This window comes from Rattus norvegicus, chromosome 18 (genome assembly GCF_021556685.1).
Source record: "Rattus norvegicus strain SHRSP/BbbUtx chromosome 18, alternate assembly SHRSP_T2T, whole genome shotgun sequence".
Lineage (NCBI taxonomy): Eukaryota > Metazoa > Chordata > Mammalia > Rodentia > Muridae > Rattus > Rattus norvegicus.
The window spans coordinates 41,432,923-41,453,345 of record NC_141551.1 but is presented as its reverse complement, the minus strand read 5'-3'; the positions used below and the strand labels follow the sequence as shown (position 1 = coordinate 41,453,345).

General features: G+C 41.5%; 2 protein-coding genes and 1 long non-coding RNA gene across 11 annotated transcripts in view; 2 read left to right on the top strand and 1 right to left on the bottom strand.

Moving 5' to 3' along the window:
* Positions 1 to 5,161, bottom strand: part of Ap3s1 (adaptor related protein complex 3 subunit sigma 1) — a 68,848-nt gene extending 63,687 nt beyond the window's left edge. For 5 of the 8 annotated variants that reach the window (XR_015642227.1, XM_087592663.1, XM_087592661.1 and 2 more), the window contains exon 1: positions 4,983 to 5,161. Coding sequence is in view for 7 of the 8 variants with exons in the window: in XM_087592663.1 (XP_087448789.1) it covers positions 4,983 to 5,051 (69 nt within the window). In the remaining variant the exon portion in view is untranslated. The remainder of the gene's footprint in view (positions 1 to 4,982) is intronic. The other 3 variants (NM_001398642.1, NM_001398641.1, NM_001398640.1) reach the window with 1 other exon arrangement.
* A 340-nt stretch (positions 5,162 to 5,501) lies between these two features.
* Atg12 (autophagy related 12) lies at positions 5,502 to 15,679 on the top strand. Of its 2 annotated transcripts, none has more exons than NM_001038495.1 (4): positions 5,502 to 5,682; positions 10,388 to 10,524; positions 12,726 to 12,788; positions 13,494 to 15,679. In NM_001038495.1, exons 1-4 carry the CDS (start codon positions 5,517 to 5,519, stop codon positions 13,551 to 13,553), a joined length of 426 nt encoding a protein of 141 aa, NP_001033584.1. In that variant the 5' UTR covers positions 5,502 to 5,516; the 3' UTR covers positions 13,554 to 15,679. The 2 variants fall into 2 exon arrangements, with proteins under 2 accessions (NP_001033584.1, XP_087449220.1); XM_087593094.1 differs by lacking the exon at positions 5,502 to 5,682 and adding an exon at positions 8,603 to 8,680.
* Positions 15,680 to 16,611: 932 nt separating this feature from the next.
* On the top strand, positions 16,612 to 18,443 carry LOC147999774 (uncharacterized). Its single transcript, XR_015642944.1, has 2 exons — positions 16,612 to 16,829; positions 17,594 to 18,443. It is a non-coding gene; the product is annotated as an uncharacterized LOC147999774 (long non-coding RNA).
* The last annotated feature ends 1,980 nt before the right edge of the window (positions 18,444 to 20,423 follow it).

Below are 20,423 nucleotides of genomic sequence, written 5' to 3'. Positions count from 1 at the left end.
ATCTGGTGCTGGATAGAGGAGCCTTATTTTTTATTATGGCAGCTTGCTATTTTTGTAACATGGTGATTTGGTTGAACACAATAAAGTACAGTAGTAACTGATCTCCCCCTCTTCCTGGATGAGTGAGGAGATGATTAAATGTTGATGTCAGCATCCATGAGCATATTCAGATGAGCTTCTGCTTCTGTTGAAAAGGATGCTGTGTTTGATTGTGGTCCGAAGCTTTGAAGCACTACTTGGCATCTCCTTCCTTGGAGGTCTCACTGTTTAAACATAACAGATTTGATAGCTTGTTGGTAAGGTGAGGTCCAGCTTGTCTCCACTAGGTCATCTTCATGTGAATCTGGTGGTTATACGGTTTTGTTCTACGGATATTTCATTTTTTTTAATAACGGTTTTAGCTGACATTCATGGAGAGAATGAATCCTTAGAACTGTGCCACTAGTGAAAGGAAATCCTGTCTAGAGTATGTTTCTTTACAAAGCTGTGTCACACCATCCTTTGGGCCCTCTGCTGGAAAAGTAGAATCAAGTCTCAAATAATGCCTTTTAAATTGTATCCTCTAGTATTATAGATGTAGGACAGTACTGTATCATACCTCTGTGGATGTAAAATAGCTTGTACCTGCTTTATGATACGTAGTAGTGACCGTGCTTTATCAGAGCTGTTTTTAATGATGTTGCTCAGAATGTTTTCTTTCCAGATGATAATTGAGAAGCTAATTTTAAAAAAAAAAATGGTGCCAGGTACCACAAGAGTAACAGAACTGTGCTGTTTTCTCGGGTTTTGTTTTTTTACTTTTTTTTTTTTTAATGGAGTATGCTGGATGTCTCTACAGTTTTGTTCAGATGACTGCAGAACCTGGAAAAGCTGTTGCTGCTGTTGATGCATAACACTGCTATTATTGGTCTTTTTATATACATATAAATATATATATACAGATATATAACTTGAATTTTTTGAAACTTTACCTGTGCTGTCAACTTTGGAAAAAAGTATCCCCGTTTACTGTGTTGAGTTGGCACTGTACAGAAATTAACAGCCATATTGGTCTAGAAATGGTGAACTTAAGTTTTTTCCATTTGTACAGGGGTAACACACTGTATTAAATATGTAAGGTCTTATATACGTGGGTTTGATTACAAAAACTAATAAAGTATTCTCTAAATTAAAAAAAAAAAGTTACCATGCTAGACTGCTGTGGCTAAGCATCCCTAGAAAGAAAAAATGGGCATGCATACTTGCACGCGCACGTGCACACACACGCACACACACACACACACACAGAGAGAGAGAGAGAGAGAGAGAGAGAGAGAGAGAGATGAATTCTGAACTTCTGTAATGACAATCTCAAAGAAACAGAAGGCAAAACAAAAGAGGAAGAACTGAACCCACCCTTTCTTGGTATCTGACTCTAGCAGAATGAGCCAAAACTTTAGCAAGACTAGCAAAATGCTTATGTTCCTCCTGTGACACAAATGACACACACCAGTTGAGAGGCATGACCAAGGCTATTACAGCACACCACCTACACTACAAATGAGTAGAGATAATCACGCAAATGTTACATCCTGAGGAAGCCTAAAAGTAGAATAAAAACCCATCATAGTAGGGAAACACGTTGTCAGAGTGAAGCAATTTTTAAACTGTTAGTATTAACTGTAAATGTTGAACCCCAGCAACCTGCCAGGGTTCAAAACTGTTAGCCTAGAAACATCCCTAAATATTGCTTAATTTACTTAACTTGAAACTGCTGGTCTTTCTGAATATATACTTACTTCTTTTTAAGTTAAAAAACATTTTATTAACTTACTTGTGTGAAGGAGACACTAAAAGATTAGAGACAACATGAAAGAGTGGTTCTCTCCTTCCACCACGTGGGTTCTGTGGAGGGAGCTCAGGTCATCAGGCTGGGCAGTAAAGGTCTCAACAGATAAGTCATCCTGCCAGCCCTGATGCCCAAGCATGGGTGAAGTTACTGTGGTAACTTCATTAGTTAACTTAGTATAATATTAGTATAACTTGCAGGAGTCAAGTTTGGTTCCTAGCACCTACTTCAGGCAGCTCACAACCAACTGAAACTCCAGTTCCAGAGGAACCCACTCCTTCTGGTCTCTGCAGGCACGTGCATGCATATAATGTCAGACACATGTACACACACACAAATAAAAGCTAATTTTGAAAAAAGTTTAATACATTAATGACTCACTGTTGATGGCTAGAGGTAACAAAAAATACTTAAATTATAACTTCTATCAAAAATTCTATAGGATAGCCTAAGAAATTATGGGCAGTGGAACAGAATACCATACCATAAAAAAAAAAAAGAATTCTAAGACAAGAATAGCAGCAGGTAAATTCCTTCAGAAATATGAATATGGTGTCTGGGGCTAGACAGAGGATAAAAATTCTATTTTAGACATGTCACGAAGAAAAGAAAGGAATTTCAGGCAATGCAAAAGGTCTGCACTCAATCGACCTACACAAACAAATGCCATTTCCAGCAATGTTTCCCAACAGCCTCCATTTGCAGTGCTTGGATTCTTGATGTCCACTCTTCAGATACTCAACTTTCCCATCAGGCTCTGTATACTCATTTTGCACCATAGAAAATGCCCTTTCCCCTAGGTATCTCTCTGCAAGGCTGCCTTTCTTATCACATTCAACACTTTGCTTAAAAATTACTTTTTGGTGAGAATCTAACTGACTTCGTTATTTTAAATTTCCATCCTCATATTCCCTACTTTGCCTTGCTTTTTCTCCACGTCACTTATTACTATTAAAACCTGAAATATCACATAGGCGATTTACTAGGCATGGTTGCAGCCACAAAGCAGAAGGTAGATGTGTTTGTTCATTTCCAGTGCCTACATGTGGCAGACCTCCAGTACACATTCCATGACAAACTGACAATGAAATACATAGATGAAAATTACTATCTGCCCTCACAGGTTACTGTTTAGTGTGAGAAGCAAAGAAATAAATTACTCTCAATTATTTCTGAGAGACAATTTAGCACATGGTTGGGAAAATGAAATTTGTAAAGACTGACACAAAGAAACAGCTTTTGGTGTACCACTTCTACACAGCCAGTATACTTTCTAGAAACCTTCACACTTCCAGCAGCACCTTCACTCAGGCAATAGCCAAAATAATACTACACTACAGCCCCTTCAGCCTCCTTTTCCTGAATAGGCTTTTGCTGCTACCTAATAATTAAAGGTAAAAGATAGTTGTATTTCTAGACTTTCAAGTTAAATTAATACTTCATGATTTAATACCACCTATATAGTGATTACCATTATATTATAGATTGGCCAAGGGATGCATTGTTCTGTTTAATAACTGAATAATTGAATAATGTTTAATAATTATGACTAGGATCTGAAGCCAGGGCCTTGTGGACATTAGATGCACTATCACTGGTCCACCTTTTACTCTTTGAATTGAGACAAGGTCTCAGGGAATTTCACAGGCTAGCCTTGAACTCAGTAGCCTGGGCCTTAAACTTCCAATACTCCTGCCTCGGCTTTCTGAGTAGCTGGAATTACAGGTCTTCACCATCAAGCCAAAACAATTACTAAATTTAAATATATAAAAAAAAACCAAAAATCTTTCAACTTGATTCACTATGGGAACATACCTTTTCTACACAGCAAATGGACTCAATGAGAGCTCATTAACATTTTAGGTAATCAGGTAATGATGTCAATTTTAATGTCACTGTTTTCTTTAGAAGGAACAACTATTATTTTATTTTGGATTCAAGAATGATCTAGAATGTTTAAACAGACCATTAATATTTAAGTTATAGCACACTAAAACCCACACAAAAGTAGAGCAAAGTGTTCTTTGTCATTAGGGAAAACAAAGCGACTTAAGGAAATGAGGCAGCTCCTTTTCTCACTTCAACCAACACCTCCACAGTCTGCATTATCACTTTAGGCAAACTGACATTTTCACGTTTCCTTTTTAATGGCAGGAATAATTTCCATCTGGGGCCATCCGCATAAAGTGTTGGTCTTGGCACGTTTTCAACACTAAATTGAAAGTCCATGTCTGGCTATAAAAGCAAAATGCCCCAAGACAGCAAGACAGCTACATAGCTCACATTCACCCTACAAATGACAGCTCAGTGTGTGACCTAGTATTAGTTTTGCCCTCAGGTAAGGCATAGAAACCTATTACCTCTCCTCAAACGCTTACAAATTATCTTCGCGACTTTAAAGTCATCTGCTCCTAGCAATATTAAACAATGTTCACAGTTCTAGAAGAGAACTTTCACAGATGCTACTTCGTTTAAACTAAAACCCAGGGTAAATGTCTGTATGTTCCGGTTTGAAAAGCCATACAAAATGAAATCGTTAATTCCCAGACACAGCATCCCTTTCTGATGGGTCAACCACGTATGCTGCCAGTTATCTCAAGAGTAAATTCAGACAGTAGGTTAAAAGTCCAAGAGAGAAGTCAGGCCCCTGCTTAATCTTTTTATTTTTTCCCAATAGCCACCTGGAAGTCACACTGGGCTTCGGATGCTTCCGTATGGAAACACCCTGGACAGACTAGCTAGGGCGAGCAGCGAGCCAAAGTTGCTGAGCTCGGAGAGGATTAGGGCGGACACGGTGGCCCATCTGTCCGCGGACGACAGAAATCAGTCCACCGGAGACAACCTGGGCAGGGGGAGTGGGACCGGGAGCGGGACTGGGCGCCAGCTACCCTCTGCGGTCCCCCGACAGGAAACAGCCGGGCTGAGGTACCCGGCAGGTGGGCAGCGCCCCTTGAGGCGGAGAAACCGCCTCGCCCACTGACGGCGAGCGGCCGGCGGGGAGTGGCAGCGGCTCCCCACCGCCCGAGCTGACAGCCAGCGGCGCGAGAAGTCGGACACCAGGAGGGCCGCGGCGGCGCGAGGGTCGTTGCGAGGAAGCCGCTGGGCGCTGCCCTGCGCCGGCTCTCGCCGGGCTCCGCGGCAGGGGCATACTCACATAGGGCTGGTAGAACTTGGAGAGCCGCGGCTTCCCGTGGTTGTTGAAGATGAGGATGGCCTTGATCATGGCTGGGCCGGGCCGACAGGGTGGGCGCTGGGGCCAGGGCGGGGGCGGGCGCGTGAGCCTCGCCTCCGGGAGCTTGTTGCCGCTGCTTCCCCACCCGCCCCCTCCCGCACGCGCGCGCGCGCTCCCGCGCCGAGGGGCGGGGCCTGGAGGCGGGACCTGGGCGGGGCAGGCCAAGAGGAAACGGAAGCGTTCCCGGACCAGCCAACTCTCCGGAGGGGTACGTGGTCATATGGTTGCTCACAGAGATTCGTCACGGAAGCCCTTCAGAACTCTATGACACTCTATACTTCGGTAACTATCGTGTTTCCAACAGACTATCTATATGGACTGCTCTCTAGACATCCCAAAATTCACTGTTAATCCGGCTCCCACCTGCCCGGCACCTGCTTCACGACGCTTCGTGTAGCAAGGTCCAACCCCTTCACGCTCTTACCTCACTTCCGCCGTCGACGCTCAGCAAGCAAGATGGCAGAAGACCCAGAGGCTGTGCTGCAGCTCCCCGCGGCTCCGGCTGCTGCGGCGGGCGAGAGCCTTTTGGAGCTCTCCCCAGAAACAGCCATCCCAGAGCCCCCGTCTTCGGTTGCAGTTTCGCCCGGTACGGAGGAACCTCCCGGAGACACCAAGAAAAAAAGTATGTCAACATCCGTTTGTGGGCGGAGACAAGAGACCTAATAGCGTTTCTAAGAGTGGTGGCCCGTAAAGTGGCAAAAGCTAAAGAAGGGCGCATCCTAGAGGTGCACTTTCTACTCTTAGAATTGAGCAAAAGTGTTAGACCCGAGCGGGGGACGGAACATTTGCACTGCTGTCTCACGAAACCAAGCTAAATTTAGAAATGCACAAGGGACTGGCCAGACAACTGCCTCTCCCAAATTGGGGTTTTAGAGAGCCCCTCACTGGCTTTTGAGGTCCTTTTTATGGGTAAGGGTTCGAGTAACAACTGCCAAGACAATTGATGTTAGCATCTGGACAGAAGAGTAGGGGACTCAGGTGTCAAGGCCATGTGTAGGGTAGATAAGTGTGCAAGGATACATCTTACGGAAGGGGAGTGAGTCATTACGGGTGTTCGGGAATTTAGCAAGGCAAAGATGTGGGCATATGTCATGGTGTTACAAGTGCAATTTAGATTGAAAATGGTTTGCAACGTACATTAGGTTTAGGAAACAGACTTATTCCTGTAAGATATGGTGACATAATAGCAATGTATAAGGATGTGTGGCTCCTGGTCGGATTTCACAAAAGTGCTTACTGTTCTTCACGCCTTTTGAGTGCCTAAGTGATCCTGGTACCCAGGTTCCTTATCGTCAGCACCTTTTAAAGTGTCTGGGCTTTGAAGGTGGGGAGCCCCAAGTGGGATCTCGGTAGCTCCATGTACTTATCAAAAGACCGGTTACTGGAAGTCTCGATACGGATTTACGCCAACCGAATATTAATTCATTCTTTAGAACAAGAACAAAAATCCTGGAACTTTAGACACTGAAGAATGCTAAGGGAAAAGTAAAGGTGTAGGTGTTACCTTTTTGTTAACTTTTCCTGCCTTTGTACATCATTGAATTACTTGAACTAGTTGTCTTCAGCTTCCATATTGTCTCAGGGTTGTGCTTGCCCCTGGAAAGTAAAGGAGTTTAGATTAACTTGCACTGAACACTGTCGAGTTAGAGTTGACTGTAAGAAAAATCAACAAATAAACATACTTCAAGGAAAAAGTAAACCTTGTCTTTAACTGTTCTCCTTTCAGAGATAGAAAATGTAGATCTGGGTGTGGTCTCTGTTTCTCGATCTTGCCACCTTGCTTATGTTGCCTGGGGGAAGAATTGTCTCCCAGCACTGCTCCTGGGGGATGCAGGCATATGGAGCCCAGTAGTGGAACATCACAAAAGGTCTACAAGTTCAATACCCAGCTCAACAAGAAAGAAAGAAAAAAAGGCTGACTTTGCATTTAGAGGAACTCTGTCTATATTCATGATGTACTACTATGAGTATTTAGAAAGAGAACCACCACCGTTAACTTTTAAAAAAAAATTTTTTTTTCTTCATTTAACTGCATGGAGCTGACTTTGAGAGGTTTCCTTAAGATGGAAACTGGAGGCTGGCACATTTTTAATCCCAGCACTCAGCAGCCTAGGGAAGGCAGATCTCTGAGTGCAAGGCCAGCCTGTGCTCCCTCAAAAAATAAACAAATAAAAATACAAATGTGTAAGTCAATAGTCTAGTCCTTCACACTGATGATTGGTGTACTAGAGAACACTAGGAAATGACCCATAATCCAAGATACTGCCTGAGATGACTTTATTTGAATCTATATTTTCCTTTACTTTTTTTTGTTTTGTTTGTTTGGTTTGGTTTTGACGGATTGAATTCCTATTTTTATCCTTTTGTAGACAATTTGATGGAAAGGATCCTGGTGGCACAGTATTAACATTAACAGACTTAACCTGACCAAGCTTTTGAATACCAGTGCTAAGGTCCTACTTTGCAAAATATTTCAGTTTGATTGCTGTGTATATTAACTGTTCTCCAGTTGGTGCTAGCATGTAGCCAGGCTTCTGAGCTACAATCAGATCATTTGGGGAGTTAAGGCTGCAGCCATAATTATTATAAATACTTCTCCAGCTTCTTGCCCTCTGGCTTTTCTTTCTTCAGTAGTACAACTCAGTGCCTAATTGCTACTGATATCTGATTGCTCCAGAGGGTTGAGGGAACTGGAGACAGAGGTATGAAAGATAGGCTAACCAAAATCCTTTCTTCCTTTCCAACTCCTCTAATATTTCCAAAATAACAAAAGGGTACCTACATTGTTCTTTAGGAAGGTAAACTTTGTCATATGTTCTGGGAGCCCGTACTTTATTTCTGGAGGAAACTTGATCTCCTGAAACTATCTGCCTTTGCCTCCTGAGGCTAGGATTAAAATCCTGTATCATGGGCTAGAGAAATGGCTGCTTATCCAGAGGTCCTGAGTTCAATTCCCAGCAACCATATGGTAGCTCAACAACCATCTGTAATGGTTGTCCCATTCTGGTGTGTCTGAAGATAGCAACAGCATACTCATATACATGAAATAAATAAAATAAATCTTTAAAAAAAAAAAAAAGCAAAAACCTGTATCACTACGCCTGGCTTCAAGAGGAAATGTGGGTAACTTGATCCCAACTGAATACAAACAAATGGGGCAAATAAGTGTGGTTGCTGTTGTTTGCTATAGACGTCTCTTAAAAGGACATAAGCTTAATGAAGGATGTCAATCTTGGCTCACGTATATTTTTTTGAATCTTTGAAACTTCTTTTGGGACCCCTGACTGCATTTTTTTAAAATAATAATAGTTCTTTTATTGTAAAATTATGTATACAAAAATTGGTATTTACAAAAAGCCATATGTTACTATTATGAAAACATTTTGATATATATTGATACTAATATGAATATGTGTTTGTAATACTTTGTTAATGAAGTTGAGGTTGTATACACATGATCTCTATTTTGCACATTTTGTCAACTTAAACTCTTAGCCGCTTTTATTATGTGTTTTCAAACAGCTATGTTACAGTCTTAAAGCTCAGTGACTAAGTCATGGTCTGGGTACTGCTGTGTACAGACATTAACTCACTTAATGGTCCCATCAACCTTAGAGGAGGTAGGTATGTTACAAGGTTTTGAGAATGAACGATTACAAAGCTTGTAGCTCTAACAAGTGGCAGAGCCACAGTTTGGACCCAGATTGGAATGTGTCTGTTCTCTATAAATTCTGTCATAAAGCATCTCATACTTTAGTTCATCCCATCTGTATGTGCATGCTGAATATATGAATTACTGCTTTTTCCTGTAAAAATAAATCTCAAGCTTTTTAAGACTAAGTAGTATGTTATTGAGTCAAGGCCTTATATATGTTAGATATATATTCCTATATTGCTCTCCAAAAAGGTATACCAGGTCACAGTGGCTACAGCAGTACCAGCTAAACCTTCGCTCTCCTTTTACCACCAGTTGAAAGATCCCACGCAGAGAGACCCTTACTCAAGTCTTGGGAAATTGCGGACCCCAGACACAGAGAGACCATTTTGGATGTAATAAGCAAAAGTGAGGTTTATTACTGAGACCTATTACAGAGGTCTCTGGGCCGACATGTATCCCACTCAGGAGACAGAGGTGTCGCCCCGAGAGGCTGGGAGAAAGAGCATTTAAAGGCAGAGGCTGTGAGCCCAGGGGATGGGGGATGTCAAAGGGGAAGGCACCACAAGTTACAGGATTGTTTTATGGCTCCAGGAGATAAGGGGACGCCAGAAGGTTTTATGGCCCCCTGGTTCCTGGAACAGAGCTACTAAATCAGGAGAAGGGTAGGGTCTTCAGGTCCTCATTATTTTTAAAAGTTTGTCAAAATTGATGAAGCATCTGTATTTGAAACACCTCTGGTTAGGCTTGGGCCGCCAGTTTCTTGGAGTGCTCTCTGTAGGACGCAATGGCTGGAAAGCACAAGTAGGGGCTTAAATAAACACCACAGGGGCAGAACAAAGAACTGTTACTCACACTGGGTGATAAGCAAAGTAGTTCTCTTGTATTTCTTTTCTTTTCTTTTTTTTTTTTTTTTATTATTAACTTGAGTATTTCTTATATACATTTCGAGTGTTATTCCCTTTCCCGGTATCCGGGCAAACATCCCCCTCCCCCCTCCCCTTCCTTATGGGTGTTCCCCTCCCGACCCTCCCCCCATTGCCGCCCTCCCCCCAACAATCACGTTCACTGGGGGTTCAGTCTTAGCAGGACCCAGGGCTTTCCCTTCCACTGGTGCTCTTACTAGGATATTCATTGCTACCTATGAGGTCAGAGTCCAGGGTCAGTCCATGTATAGTCTTTAGGTAGTGGCTTAGTCCCTGGAAGCTCTGGTTGCTTGACATTGTTGGGGCTCGAGACCCCATTTGTATTTCTTTTCTTTATCTTTATGGCCTACTGCTCCTGAGTTTGTGGCTTTTGGGGCTTACTCTTTTAATTTTATATTTTTAAACCTTAAATTCGTATAATTTCCTTTCACAGTGAGGAGGGAGAAAGGGTGAGAGTTTTGTTTCTGTTGGCTGTTTGGGTATTGTTTTATATCATGGCCAGTTCTGCTTCTTATCTTTGGAATTCTGTTGTGCTAAAGTGTGTCTTAAAGTTTAATCCTGTAGGGAGAACTTTGTCAGATCGAGGGTGAAAATAGTGCATGAGTCTAATATTTGTATGTCTCTCACATAGCTCCAGAGTACTAATTACAGGAACTATGAAGAGAAAAGGTTTAAGCTTTCTGAACCGTTGGGCACCATACTCTCATCAGCTGTCTCAGGACAATTGTCTTTTGTGTCGTTTGAAGTTGACATCCTGCTGAAGGCTGTAGGAGACACTCCCATAATGAAAACGAAGAAATGGGCTGTGGAGCGGACCCGGACTGTCCAAGCACTCATCGACTTCATCAGAAAATTCCTCAGACTGCTGGCCTCGGAGCAGTTGGTATGAACACCGTCATGATTGCTTGCTATAAAATTCACAGTAGCATCGGGTAGCCAGGAGTAACACATGTGCTCACAAGCTGCACATTGCTTTTGTTCATTGATATATGGTGAGACCTATATCTCAGAAGATTTCTTTAAGAAGCTCTGGAATGAGATAAATTTGGATTCACTTTGCAGCCTAAAAATTGTTTTTTGTTTTTTATCTCAAGTTTTTTTTAAGACTGTTGGGGTTGGGGTGTGCATGTAGAAGTCAGAGGACAGAGGACAATACTTGGAAGTGAGTTCTCTTTCCACCATGTTTCTGGAAATATCTCACTCAGGTCATCAGGAAGTGCCCTGACCCTGTCAAGTCAGCTTGATGGCCCTTAACATTGTCATCCAGGAATTTCTTTTAAATCCTGGGGTTTTATTTACTTTCCTCAAGTTATCACTGAATAGTCATGCAAAAAGGGTTTAATATACTTTAATTCAGTATTACTTTTGTCCCCCTTTTCTTCAGGTACACAATATATCTTTCACATACAATGAAAGAACTAAGAGGTGGATACTCTTATTTCAAAGTGTAGTCTATGGGAAGCACTGCATTGGGATGGTATTTTTAGTAACGGCTTTGTTTCTTTGAAGAACCTTGGGTGTAGTGCCATGCTTCATTTGCCATTCATCTTGTTTTGTTTTGTTTTGTTTGAGACAGTTGAATTGGCCTAAAGTTCACCAAGTGGGCTAGTCTGGCCAGCCAGCAGGTCCTGGGGGTCCAACCTGTCTCTAACTCCCCAGTGCTAGGATTTCAAGCTTGTTCTACCCTGCCTAGCTTTTGATGGAGTACATGAGGGATAGAACACAAGTCTTCATGCTTGCATATCAAGCACTCACATTTAACAATGTAGATGTTTCGAGAAATGCATTACTAGACAATTTTGTTCTTGTGTGAACTTCTTAGAGTATGGTTATGCAAACTAAAACAGCACATTGCATGAAAGTAGGATCTTATAGGACTGAGGATCCCTCAGTAACTAAGTCATCACTAAAACACATAGTTATAGTTATGCTCGGCATTATCTATTACTTGGAATGTATGCTGTCTTTTGAGTAGCCCCATGAGATTTTTTCAGTACCATTCATATACATAGGATAGGCTATGAAATGTTATTTGTATTTAGGTCCAGGGCTCTTAATTGCCTCATTCACTACTGAAGGAGAAAAGATTAACCAATGTTTGTTGTTGTTGTATCAATAACATACTGTTGAGAGAGAGAGAGAGAGAGAGAGAGAGAGAGAGAGAGAAACAAGATTATTAAGCCTTAAATATTTTATTCTTAGATCTTGAGGTAAATGTTGGATGTTACCTTCTAGTGTCTTTCTATTTCTAAAAAAAAGAAAGAAAGAAAGAAAGAAAAAGTTGATCAAAAGCATCTCTAGTACTGTGACCTTTTGCTTTAATATCTTAGGAAATTTTTAAGTACTAGAAATACTTTAAAACAGATTTAACTAAAGTCTGGAACAATGAATTCTTTTTGTCTGCAAGTAATTTAATACTGTCCAGCTTGAACTTCAGTGCCCTGAAATTTTTTAAAAGAAGTAAAAGTCAAAAAGAAAGAAAATGTAGGTAAAATACCCAAGGAAAATGCCTAGTATCAAGTGTACCTACATATGTGAAATATTTAGAAGAAATTTTAGGCTTTATTATAGCTCAGTGGGATTTTTTTTTTCTTCTTCTGAGGTAGTCTCACTGTTTAGGCTGTTTTGAACTCATTGTGCATTTTGGTATAGTGTCTTGAGTATTCTTTCAAAATCTATTTGTGAAAATTTACTTAAAACGTATTTTTCTGAGGAAATAGATCAGTCTATAAAGTGCCTTCCTCTTACAAAGATGAAGACCTGAGCTCAAGTCTCCAGCACTTACATAAACTCAGGGCCCTGTACTTACACATGTAGCCTCAGAGCCCGGTGGGGAGAGGTAGATCCTGGATCTCACTGACCGGCCTCTCTAGCCAGGAGAGGAGCTTCATACTCAGAGAGAGGCTCTGTCTCAAAAAATAAGGCAAGAGACCCATCAAGGAAGTCACCTGGTATCGGTCAGTCTCTGGCACAAACACACATGCACACATTATTTAAAAATGTCTTAGTTACAAAAGGCTGGGAACAAAGCCTTGAATTGTAGGATACCATTTTGAATCCATTTTTTTTCTTTCTTCCCTATAGTTTATTTATGTGAATCAGTCCTTTGCCCCTTCCCCAGACCAAGAAGTTGGGACTCTATATGAGGTAGGTAACCTCATCCCATGGGTACCATGTCTATTTTCACATCTATAAGAAATAGCATGCCATCTTAGTTATCAATGGAGAAAGAGAACCTTGTTCTGTTATACCGTGAACACCTTCAGAGTAAAGTCTTACTAAATTAAGCTTACTAGTCAAGGAATAAGTTCTGTTTAAAAGTTATCTTTTTTTTTCTTAGAAATTTTGTCTAATTTGTATCGTTTCTGCATTATTCATTACTGTCTATATTTGAGAGCACCAAAAAAAGTGATTAAAATGCACTAAAATGATCTTATTCGCCAGTCTTGGTTCCTGCCAATAGTCACTAATGGATACGCTAGCACAGCTGGGGAAGAGCTGAGAGAGCCTCGTGCTCAGAGAGCTTGTGAAGGCAGTGAAAGTGTTTAAGCCCATCGCTGAGGCAGCCTGGTCTTGTTCAATGTTTATAAATACTGATACATGTGATAGGAAGAGGCATCTTTTAAAAAGGGTAGTTAGTGTGTTATAGAACTTTTTAATGTATGAGTGCTCTGTCTACATGTACAACTGCATGCCAGAAGAGGGCATCAGATCCCTTTATAAATGGACATGAGCCACTGTGGTTGCTGGGAATTGGACCTCTTAACTGCTGAGCCATCTCACCAACCCAATAGAACCCTTCTAATCTAACGGAATTAGTGTTTTGATATGTTGTCTTTTTCTTTTTTGTAGTGTTTTGGCAGTGATGGTAAACTGGTCCTACATTACTGCAAATCACAGGCATGGGGATGAGCCACAAATGAACAACTTGATGTTTCACAGAAGAAAAAAATTCAGAGAAGTTTTGATGCTGTGGGAAGAGACTTACATGACTATCACATATTCAGCACAAATCTGTTATGATGTGTTTATGTGTAAGAAAACATCGTAGGGTAAATAGACTATTGAATGAGATTTGTGTCACCATAAAATCATCATGAGAGATTGGTATTAGAGTATGTGTATTACCCCCACACTTCTGTTTCCTGTTTCAGATCTACCTCTAGGGTTAGAAAGGAGACTGGAATTCTATATGTACTACAGGGTCTCAGGATGACTGAAGTTATTGGATTGGCACTGTGTTGATTCCATGATAAAAACTAATTTACTGAAGGGCTTGTGTTTTGAGGTAATTTAGTTTTTTAACTTATTCAGGATGTGTTTGGGATGTAGAATGTTTACATTTATCTGTTGCTTTGTAAAACAAAGTGCACTGATTCTAAAGTTGTCCAGTAGAGGGCAGCCAGTTGGCAGAAAGTCTTGACAGTTTTGACATCTTTGCCAGGTGATTGGAGGAAAGACTGTTGAACTAATTTCTAGTTAATGTGTAATCCGGAAAGCAGCTGTATTGACACACTGGCGGACTTAGGGGACGTGCATAGTTTAAAATTAATCATGCAGGGAAGCAGTTTTACAAATTGCGAGCAAATGAATTGCAACTCTTTTCAGTCCTTGAGCCTCACCCTGAGCATTGTGATCCACACCTATAATCTCAGCACTCAGGAAACGTGAGCCAAGGGGATTGGTCCCCGAGTTCAAAACTAGACTGAACTGCAAAAGAACTTACCCCAAAAAGCTTCTAGAGCCCTACTCAGTGTATTCCCACTGTTACTTCTGTGTCCGAGAAGCTGACTTGGGAAACCAAGCAGCACCAAGTTTCCCATTTCATCCCAACACTCACTCTCATCTCTGTATTTTTAGTTTGTAGTTTTGCAGACCTAGGGATCATTCCCTGTGCCTTGTGCACTCAAGGCGTGAGTTCTGCTGGGCTGCATCCCAGCATTCATTGAGTGTTCATAATGTGTCGTCCACATTGAAAGCATTCAGAGATAATGGTTGAAAAATAGTGTCCAATCACAATAAAGTGCAACTGTCACTGGTAATGTTAGGCTAGCCATTGCTTAAGCTGACATTTGACCTTTTTCTTACATATTTTATGTCAAACTTGCTTTTGAGACTGGGTCCCATGATGTAGATCTGCCTAGCCTGGAACTCAGAGATTGATGTGCCTGTCCGTGAAGCTCACCCAGCTCCACAGGAGTCTTAAAGCAGAGCACACAGGGCTACTGTGCATTCTTACCTGGCGTTGAGGGAGTGGAGACAAAAGGTTGAAAGTTTAAGACTATATGGGCTACAGAGTAAGACTGTCACAAAAACCATAAAATCAGCTCTTCTTCCCTTCTCTGAAAAAAAGCATTCCAATAAATGGTGTGTAAAGAGGATTACAGGGTTTGAAGTGTGCAAGGATTCCAAGTGTTTGCTTTCAAAGGTGATGATAGAAATGTATTTTTCATCAAAAGAAAAGAACCTTGAAGACCTGAAATACTACCCTTTTGTTATGCTTTTAAGATTGGCTGTGTTGCTCAGGCTGACTTGCCTCAGGCTCCTGGGCACCAGCTCTAGGCTTATAGTTGTGCACCACTGCACCTGCCTCATTTTTAACTCTTAAGCCCTAGAATGTGCTTCAGAGTAGTCCTCAGCCATGTGTGCCATGGAAAATGCTGTGGAACAACATGGTCACTTCTTGTCTTCTGCCTGAGAATGTGAATTTGGGACATCCCCTTTCCCTGCGCCCCTTGCAGTGAGTTAATGCAGGGAATAGTTCACAGAGTACTATGTTCAGTGAGTTATGCACAGTACAGGCTTAGAAAACCACCTTACATCTTGAAAGCTGGGACGTATTGATTTATGAACAATGTCACTTGGAAAGGGAAAAGATCGTGTCTAGCTTTGCCTAGTAAGAGGTGACTGAAAGAACATAATGGTAGATATTTTACAGGAGAAATCTGTTGAATTTATTGTTGGCTGGTATTCATTTGCGATGATGGAATGCTTCTTACCTCTATGAAATCGAAAATAAACTTGAGTTTGAATTTGTACCATTTTGTTAGAATAACTTATTATCACATAAAATCAAAAGTCAATTAAATATCTATACCATATTTGTTTTCTTTCCCCAGTAGCCTTGAGGACTTTAGGGCTGTCTAGCACTCAGAAGTTTTATCAGACTACTTTACATCGTCCACTGGTCTTTGCCCAAATAATTTTCAGCAGTGACGTTAATAGTGCTCCAGGAGGCTGGGAGTGGTGGGGTAACTGGACAGCCTAAAGTCTCTCAGATGCAATTGAAGTTTAGGAAGAAGAAAGTGAGCCTTCAGTTTCTATTTTCAGTGTTCCATGTGTATGACAAGTGTGGTAAGACCACACTTGATGTCACTGCAGAGGTACAGCAGCACACGGAGTATATAGGACACAGGTAGAATACCCTATGCCTGTCCTTAAAATTATGCTAAGGATTTCATGATGAGGTTTTTTTTTTTAAATATTTAAGACATAAAGCAAGTTAAAAAGTGATCTATCAATCAAATTAAGATTGGCTACTTCCTAGAGTCTGATTTCTAGACATTTTAACCTGAAAGGGCTTCTGTCGTGGTCTCTAACCTGATGAGAGAACTCAGAGTTGTAAGTGCTGTCTCAGATCACATAGCTATATTAACCAGGTCACTTGGGTAACTTTACAGTAGCATTACGTAGTACAGGAGGACAGAAAGAGTGAAGAGCTTAGGAAGCTCCCAGTTCCATGTTCCAAGTTATAGTACGTTGGGTAAGCCTTGGGCATGAATAAAGCAAGCTGCAGGCCACTTAAGGGAAATGTTGGGAAAACTTAACCATTTTGTCCTAATACTCCCCTGGAGCCATTCTGTGGCCTGTGTTGGATCAGTCACTCCCTGGTTTCCTGTTAGTTTCTCCGGCTCCTCCAGGGACTCACACTTTCACTCCTTCAAGCCCCAACTCCTTCCTCACTCATTAGGATTTTGAACTCATCTGTGTGAGTGACTCCAGGAGACCCCTCAGGCGAACACTCAGAGAAGGCCACAACTGCTACAGCACCTAGCTGCATGCTGCCATGGCACAAGTGCTCCAACACTGTGATTTGGAGGCCTGGAAAAGGAATTTGGAGGGAAAGGTGTTCATCTGTTTCTTTGAAGTGACCGAATTAAGAGTGCTTTAACTTCAAAAGCAGCAAAGGTAATCTTTAGCCTCTGTACAGCAGAAGGTAACAGAAAACACTTGGAATGCATGGGGAAATTAATGTTCAGTATATGGGTTCATTTGGAGTAAGGCACACAATGGGCAAGAAGAAAACGCAGGTCCTGGGGTGATCCCTAGCACCCCAAATAATTAAAAAGTGAAAAATGGCTAGTGAGTGTGGGAAGACCTTGGATAATTAAAAACTAAGTAAAACCTCAAATGCTTATCATTCAGTAATTAAAAGCAAGCCTTGGTGTGGTGCTGGGAAGTAAGTCTTGATGATCTTCATGGCTGGAATGTAGGTCCTTGCTTCCATTTTTAGGGAGTTGTGGTGCATCCAAAACAAAATCCTGAAATGAAGTGTTTAACTTTGATCCATGACGCTTGCAATGGGTTAAGCAGGTTTTTTTGTTTGTTTGTTTGTTTGAATTTAAGTCTTTAAGAATTTGAAGGGTTTGGGGGTTTTTTGCCCCCCTCCCCCCCATTTTGGAAATAATGGAAAGTGAAAAATATACCAGCTTTATTTGTTTTCTTAGTTTTAGTGCATGAAAGATCAAACAGGAAAGGCTATGAGGAGAAATAGTAGAATTTAACTCCCATAGTTCATGAGAACCATGGAACCATAGGAAATGAACGTAAGTCCTAACTCTGCTTACTTCTAGTCTCCAGGAAACACTGTTGAATTGGAAATGGATCTTCCTGTTACAGGGCTGTCTGGTAACATGCCAGTCTGCATCCCTGACTCTCCCATGTGTTTTCAGGTGCCGCACCTGGATTCCCACTGCACACCCTTCCTCCTCTCTCCAGGTCCAGACTTTGCTCCCAGTCCAGCCCATCTGTCTGCAGTTCTGACAGCTTTACCTTCAGAACCTGTTAGCGTTCACCTGTTCTTGTCTGCATCGCCCAGTCCCTGCCGAGCCCATTGGATGTGCAGCCTGCCCCTCCTCTACAGTCTGCCTGTCACATCCAGTCACATTCACATCATAACCATCGCAAGGATTTCTGCACATAATGTTTTCTCCACTTGGAAGTATCTCCAAGACAGATGTACCTGACATCTTTGGTCCCTTCCTGCTCAATCATCTTTTAAGGAAGCCTTCCCCTGAGCACCCTTTAAATTGGAAATTCCTCACTACCCAGCTTCCCCTGCTGTATATGCCTCCATTGTATAAATATACTGCCAGTATCTATCTGTCTCCATGTGAGGCTATGCCTCAACTCCTCCCTCAGATTGTAAACCATCTGAGAGCAGTGCCTTAAAACCAAATTTGGATTGTGTGAGCAGTGGTTGGCTCAGAGTGCATGCTGTTTGAAATGTTTTCCATTCGTGGGCAAACATTATTTCCAGAACTCTAGTACTTGTAGCTCCTCTGAGTGCTGTCTTCATGCCAGTATCTTAAAAAGCCACAATTGTTGGGCTGGAGAGATGGCTCAGCGGTTAAGAGCACCCTACTGCTCTTCCAGAGGTTATGAGTTCAATTCCCAGCAACCACATGGTGGCTCACAACCATCTGTAAAGAGATCCGATGCCCTCTTCTGGTGTATCTGAAGACAGCTACAGTGTGTACTTATATATAATAAATAAATAAATCTTTAAAAAAAAAAAAAAAAGCCACAATTGTTGCCCTTACCAAATCAGCTTAGAACTACCTGGATCTTGACATTTGTTTCTATGTGCACATATGTGGCAAGATGGCCCATGACTGTTGATAGTCATATCTTGTAGGAAGCTTATGCCTTAAGTGTATCGAGTTCCCAGTCAGCCTGGGCCGCATAGACGTAATCTCAAGAGTGAGTAGGGCCTAATCAAAAAGAGTTCACTTAGAAAAAGCAGAAGGAACAGTTGAAGTCACAGAAGACACGGTAAGAACAGGATTGGCTGATGGATACATTTGGGGTTTTGTTTAAACTTTGATTTAGTGTGTATATGCCAGAGCACACATGTGGTGAAAGAACAACTTTGTAGAGTCCATTCTTAGATCTCCAGGCCAGCATGATCAGCACCAGACCAGCTAAGTTTTTTCACCATCCCTCCAAGGTATTTTATTTGTAACAAAGTAAGTGAAAGGGGATTTTTTTTATTAGATTGTTTGTTTGTTTGTTTGTTTGTTTGTTTGTTTGTTTGTTTTTCCTAGTCCTGGTTCCTACTGGAATTGGTTTGTAAGGAGCTCTGAAGCCTGGCATGGAGGCACCTTTAATCCCAGCTCTTGGGAGGCAGAAATGAATACATATGACTTCAAGGCCAGCCTGATGTACATAGAGAGCCACACATCTCAAAACAAGAAAGGGCTCTGAAGAATGGCTCAGAGTCAGGCACTGCTGAAGCACCTCTAGAATTTGAACATAATGCTCAGAGGAGCTGATGAAATACTGCATTTGAGGGGCCAGCAGGATTTAAGAGGATGTGCTTGCTGGTCATATAAAATCAGATGTGGGAGCGTGTAAACAGGCAGTAAATGGATGTAGGTAAAGGAGAATAATGTGTATGACTGGAAAGAGCTTTGAAAATGAGAGGAAGTTCTAAAAATGGAGAGTAGAATGTAAAGATAACATTTTAGACTAATAGTCCAAATAGCAAGTAAAATGGGCTCAAAGACATTGGCAAGAGTAAGTTTTGAGTGACAAATTAAAACTACATGTTTACTTGATCCCCGATACTTTACTAACCACCTTCCAGAACACTCCACAAAGGTGTTTGGTATGTGTTTTGTTTGCTTTGGTTTTTCTTTTTGTTTGTTTGTTTGTTCTGTTGTTAGCTTGTTAGGGCTGTGAGACATGGCCCAGCCTGTCCACAAACAGCCATTGGGCCTCCTCCCAAGTGCCATGGTTTTCCTTAATGACATATAAGGTATGATAACATTAAGCAGAGGTGTTCCAAAGTAAAACCATGCAACCCAAATAAATGTCATGTTATATGTCTGAAGTAATGGGGGCAGGGGGTATAGAAGTCTACACCTTTAATAACCCAAATCATTATTTATAATGGGATGAAGGAACTTTGAGTTGTGTCAGGGTTTTATTTTTCATCCATACGTAATCTGTGCTGTTTCCAGAGCATGCTAAGTGCCAGGATATAGAACTGTTTTCTATGTGTATGTTCCTTGAATTGAAGTCATATAATTAGAATCTTCTAAATGACTGCACAGTGGCAAACACTAACACCACCCAAGTCCAGCTGCACCAAAATGCCTATTCTCACCTCTCTTAGCACCTTCAGCTCATTACAGAGGATATATTTTACCAAGCAGTGTTTAAAAGCAAAGCACCTGGAATGTGTTCTTACTAGAAACTCAAGTATTCTTTGTTAAAATTAATTCAATACACTACTGTACAATTTAAATTGAAGAAGAAGAAGAGAAAAAGGAAGAAAGAAACACCCTCGGAAGGCAGAAGCGGGCGGATCTCTTGAGTTTAAGGCCTGCCTGGTCTATACTATCAGCCAGCCAGCCAGCCAGAGCTACAAAGTGACTTTCAAAGATTAATTTTCTACAAGCCTGGGGCACATATGTGGACCATTTAGGGTCACAGAACAGTCACTCTGGCCTGGGAATGGATCCCATTGTTGATTTTTCCCAAGCATCTTAGCTGCAT

What these genes read in the sequence shown, in the direction of transcription:
- Atg12 (NM_001038495.1), top strand. Translation starts at nt 5,517, where the DNA reads ATGGCAGAAGACCCAGAGGCTGTGCTGCAGCTCCCCGCGGCTCCGGCT. An exon ending in TGCTGGCCTCGGAGCAGTTG is followed by an intron (nt 10,525 to 12,725) that starts GTATGAACACCG and finishes TCTTCCCTATAG; the next exon opens with TTTATTTATGTGAATCAGTC. An exon ending in AAGTTGGGACTCTATATGAG is followed by an intron (nt 12,789 to 13,493) that starts GTAGGTAACCTC and finishes TCTTTTTTGTAG; the next exon opens with TGTTTTGGCAGTGATGGTAA.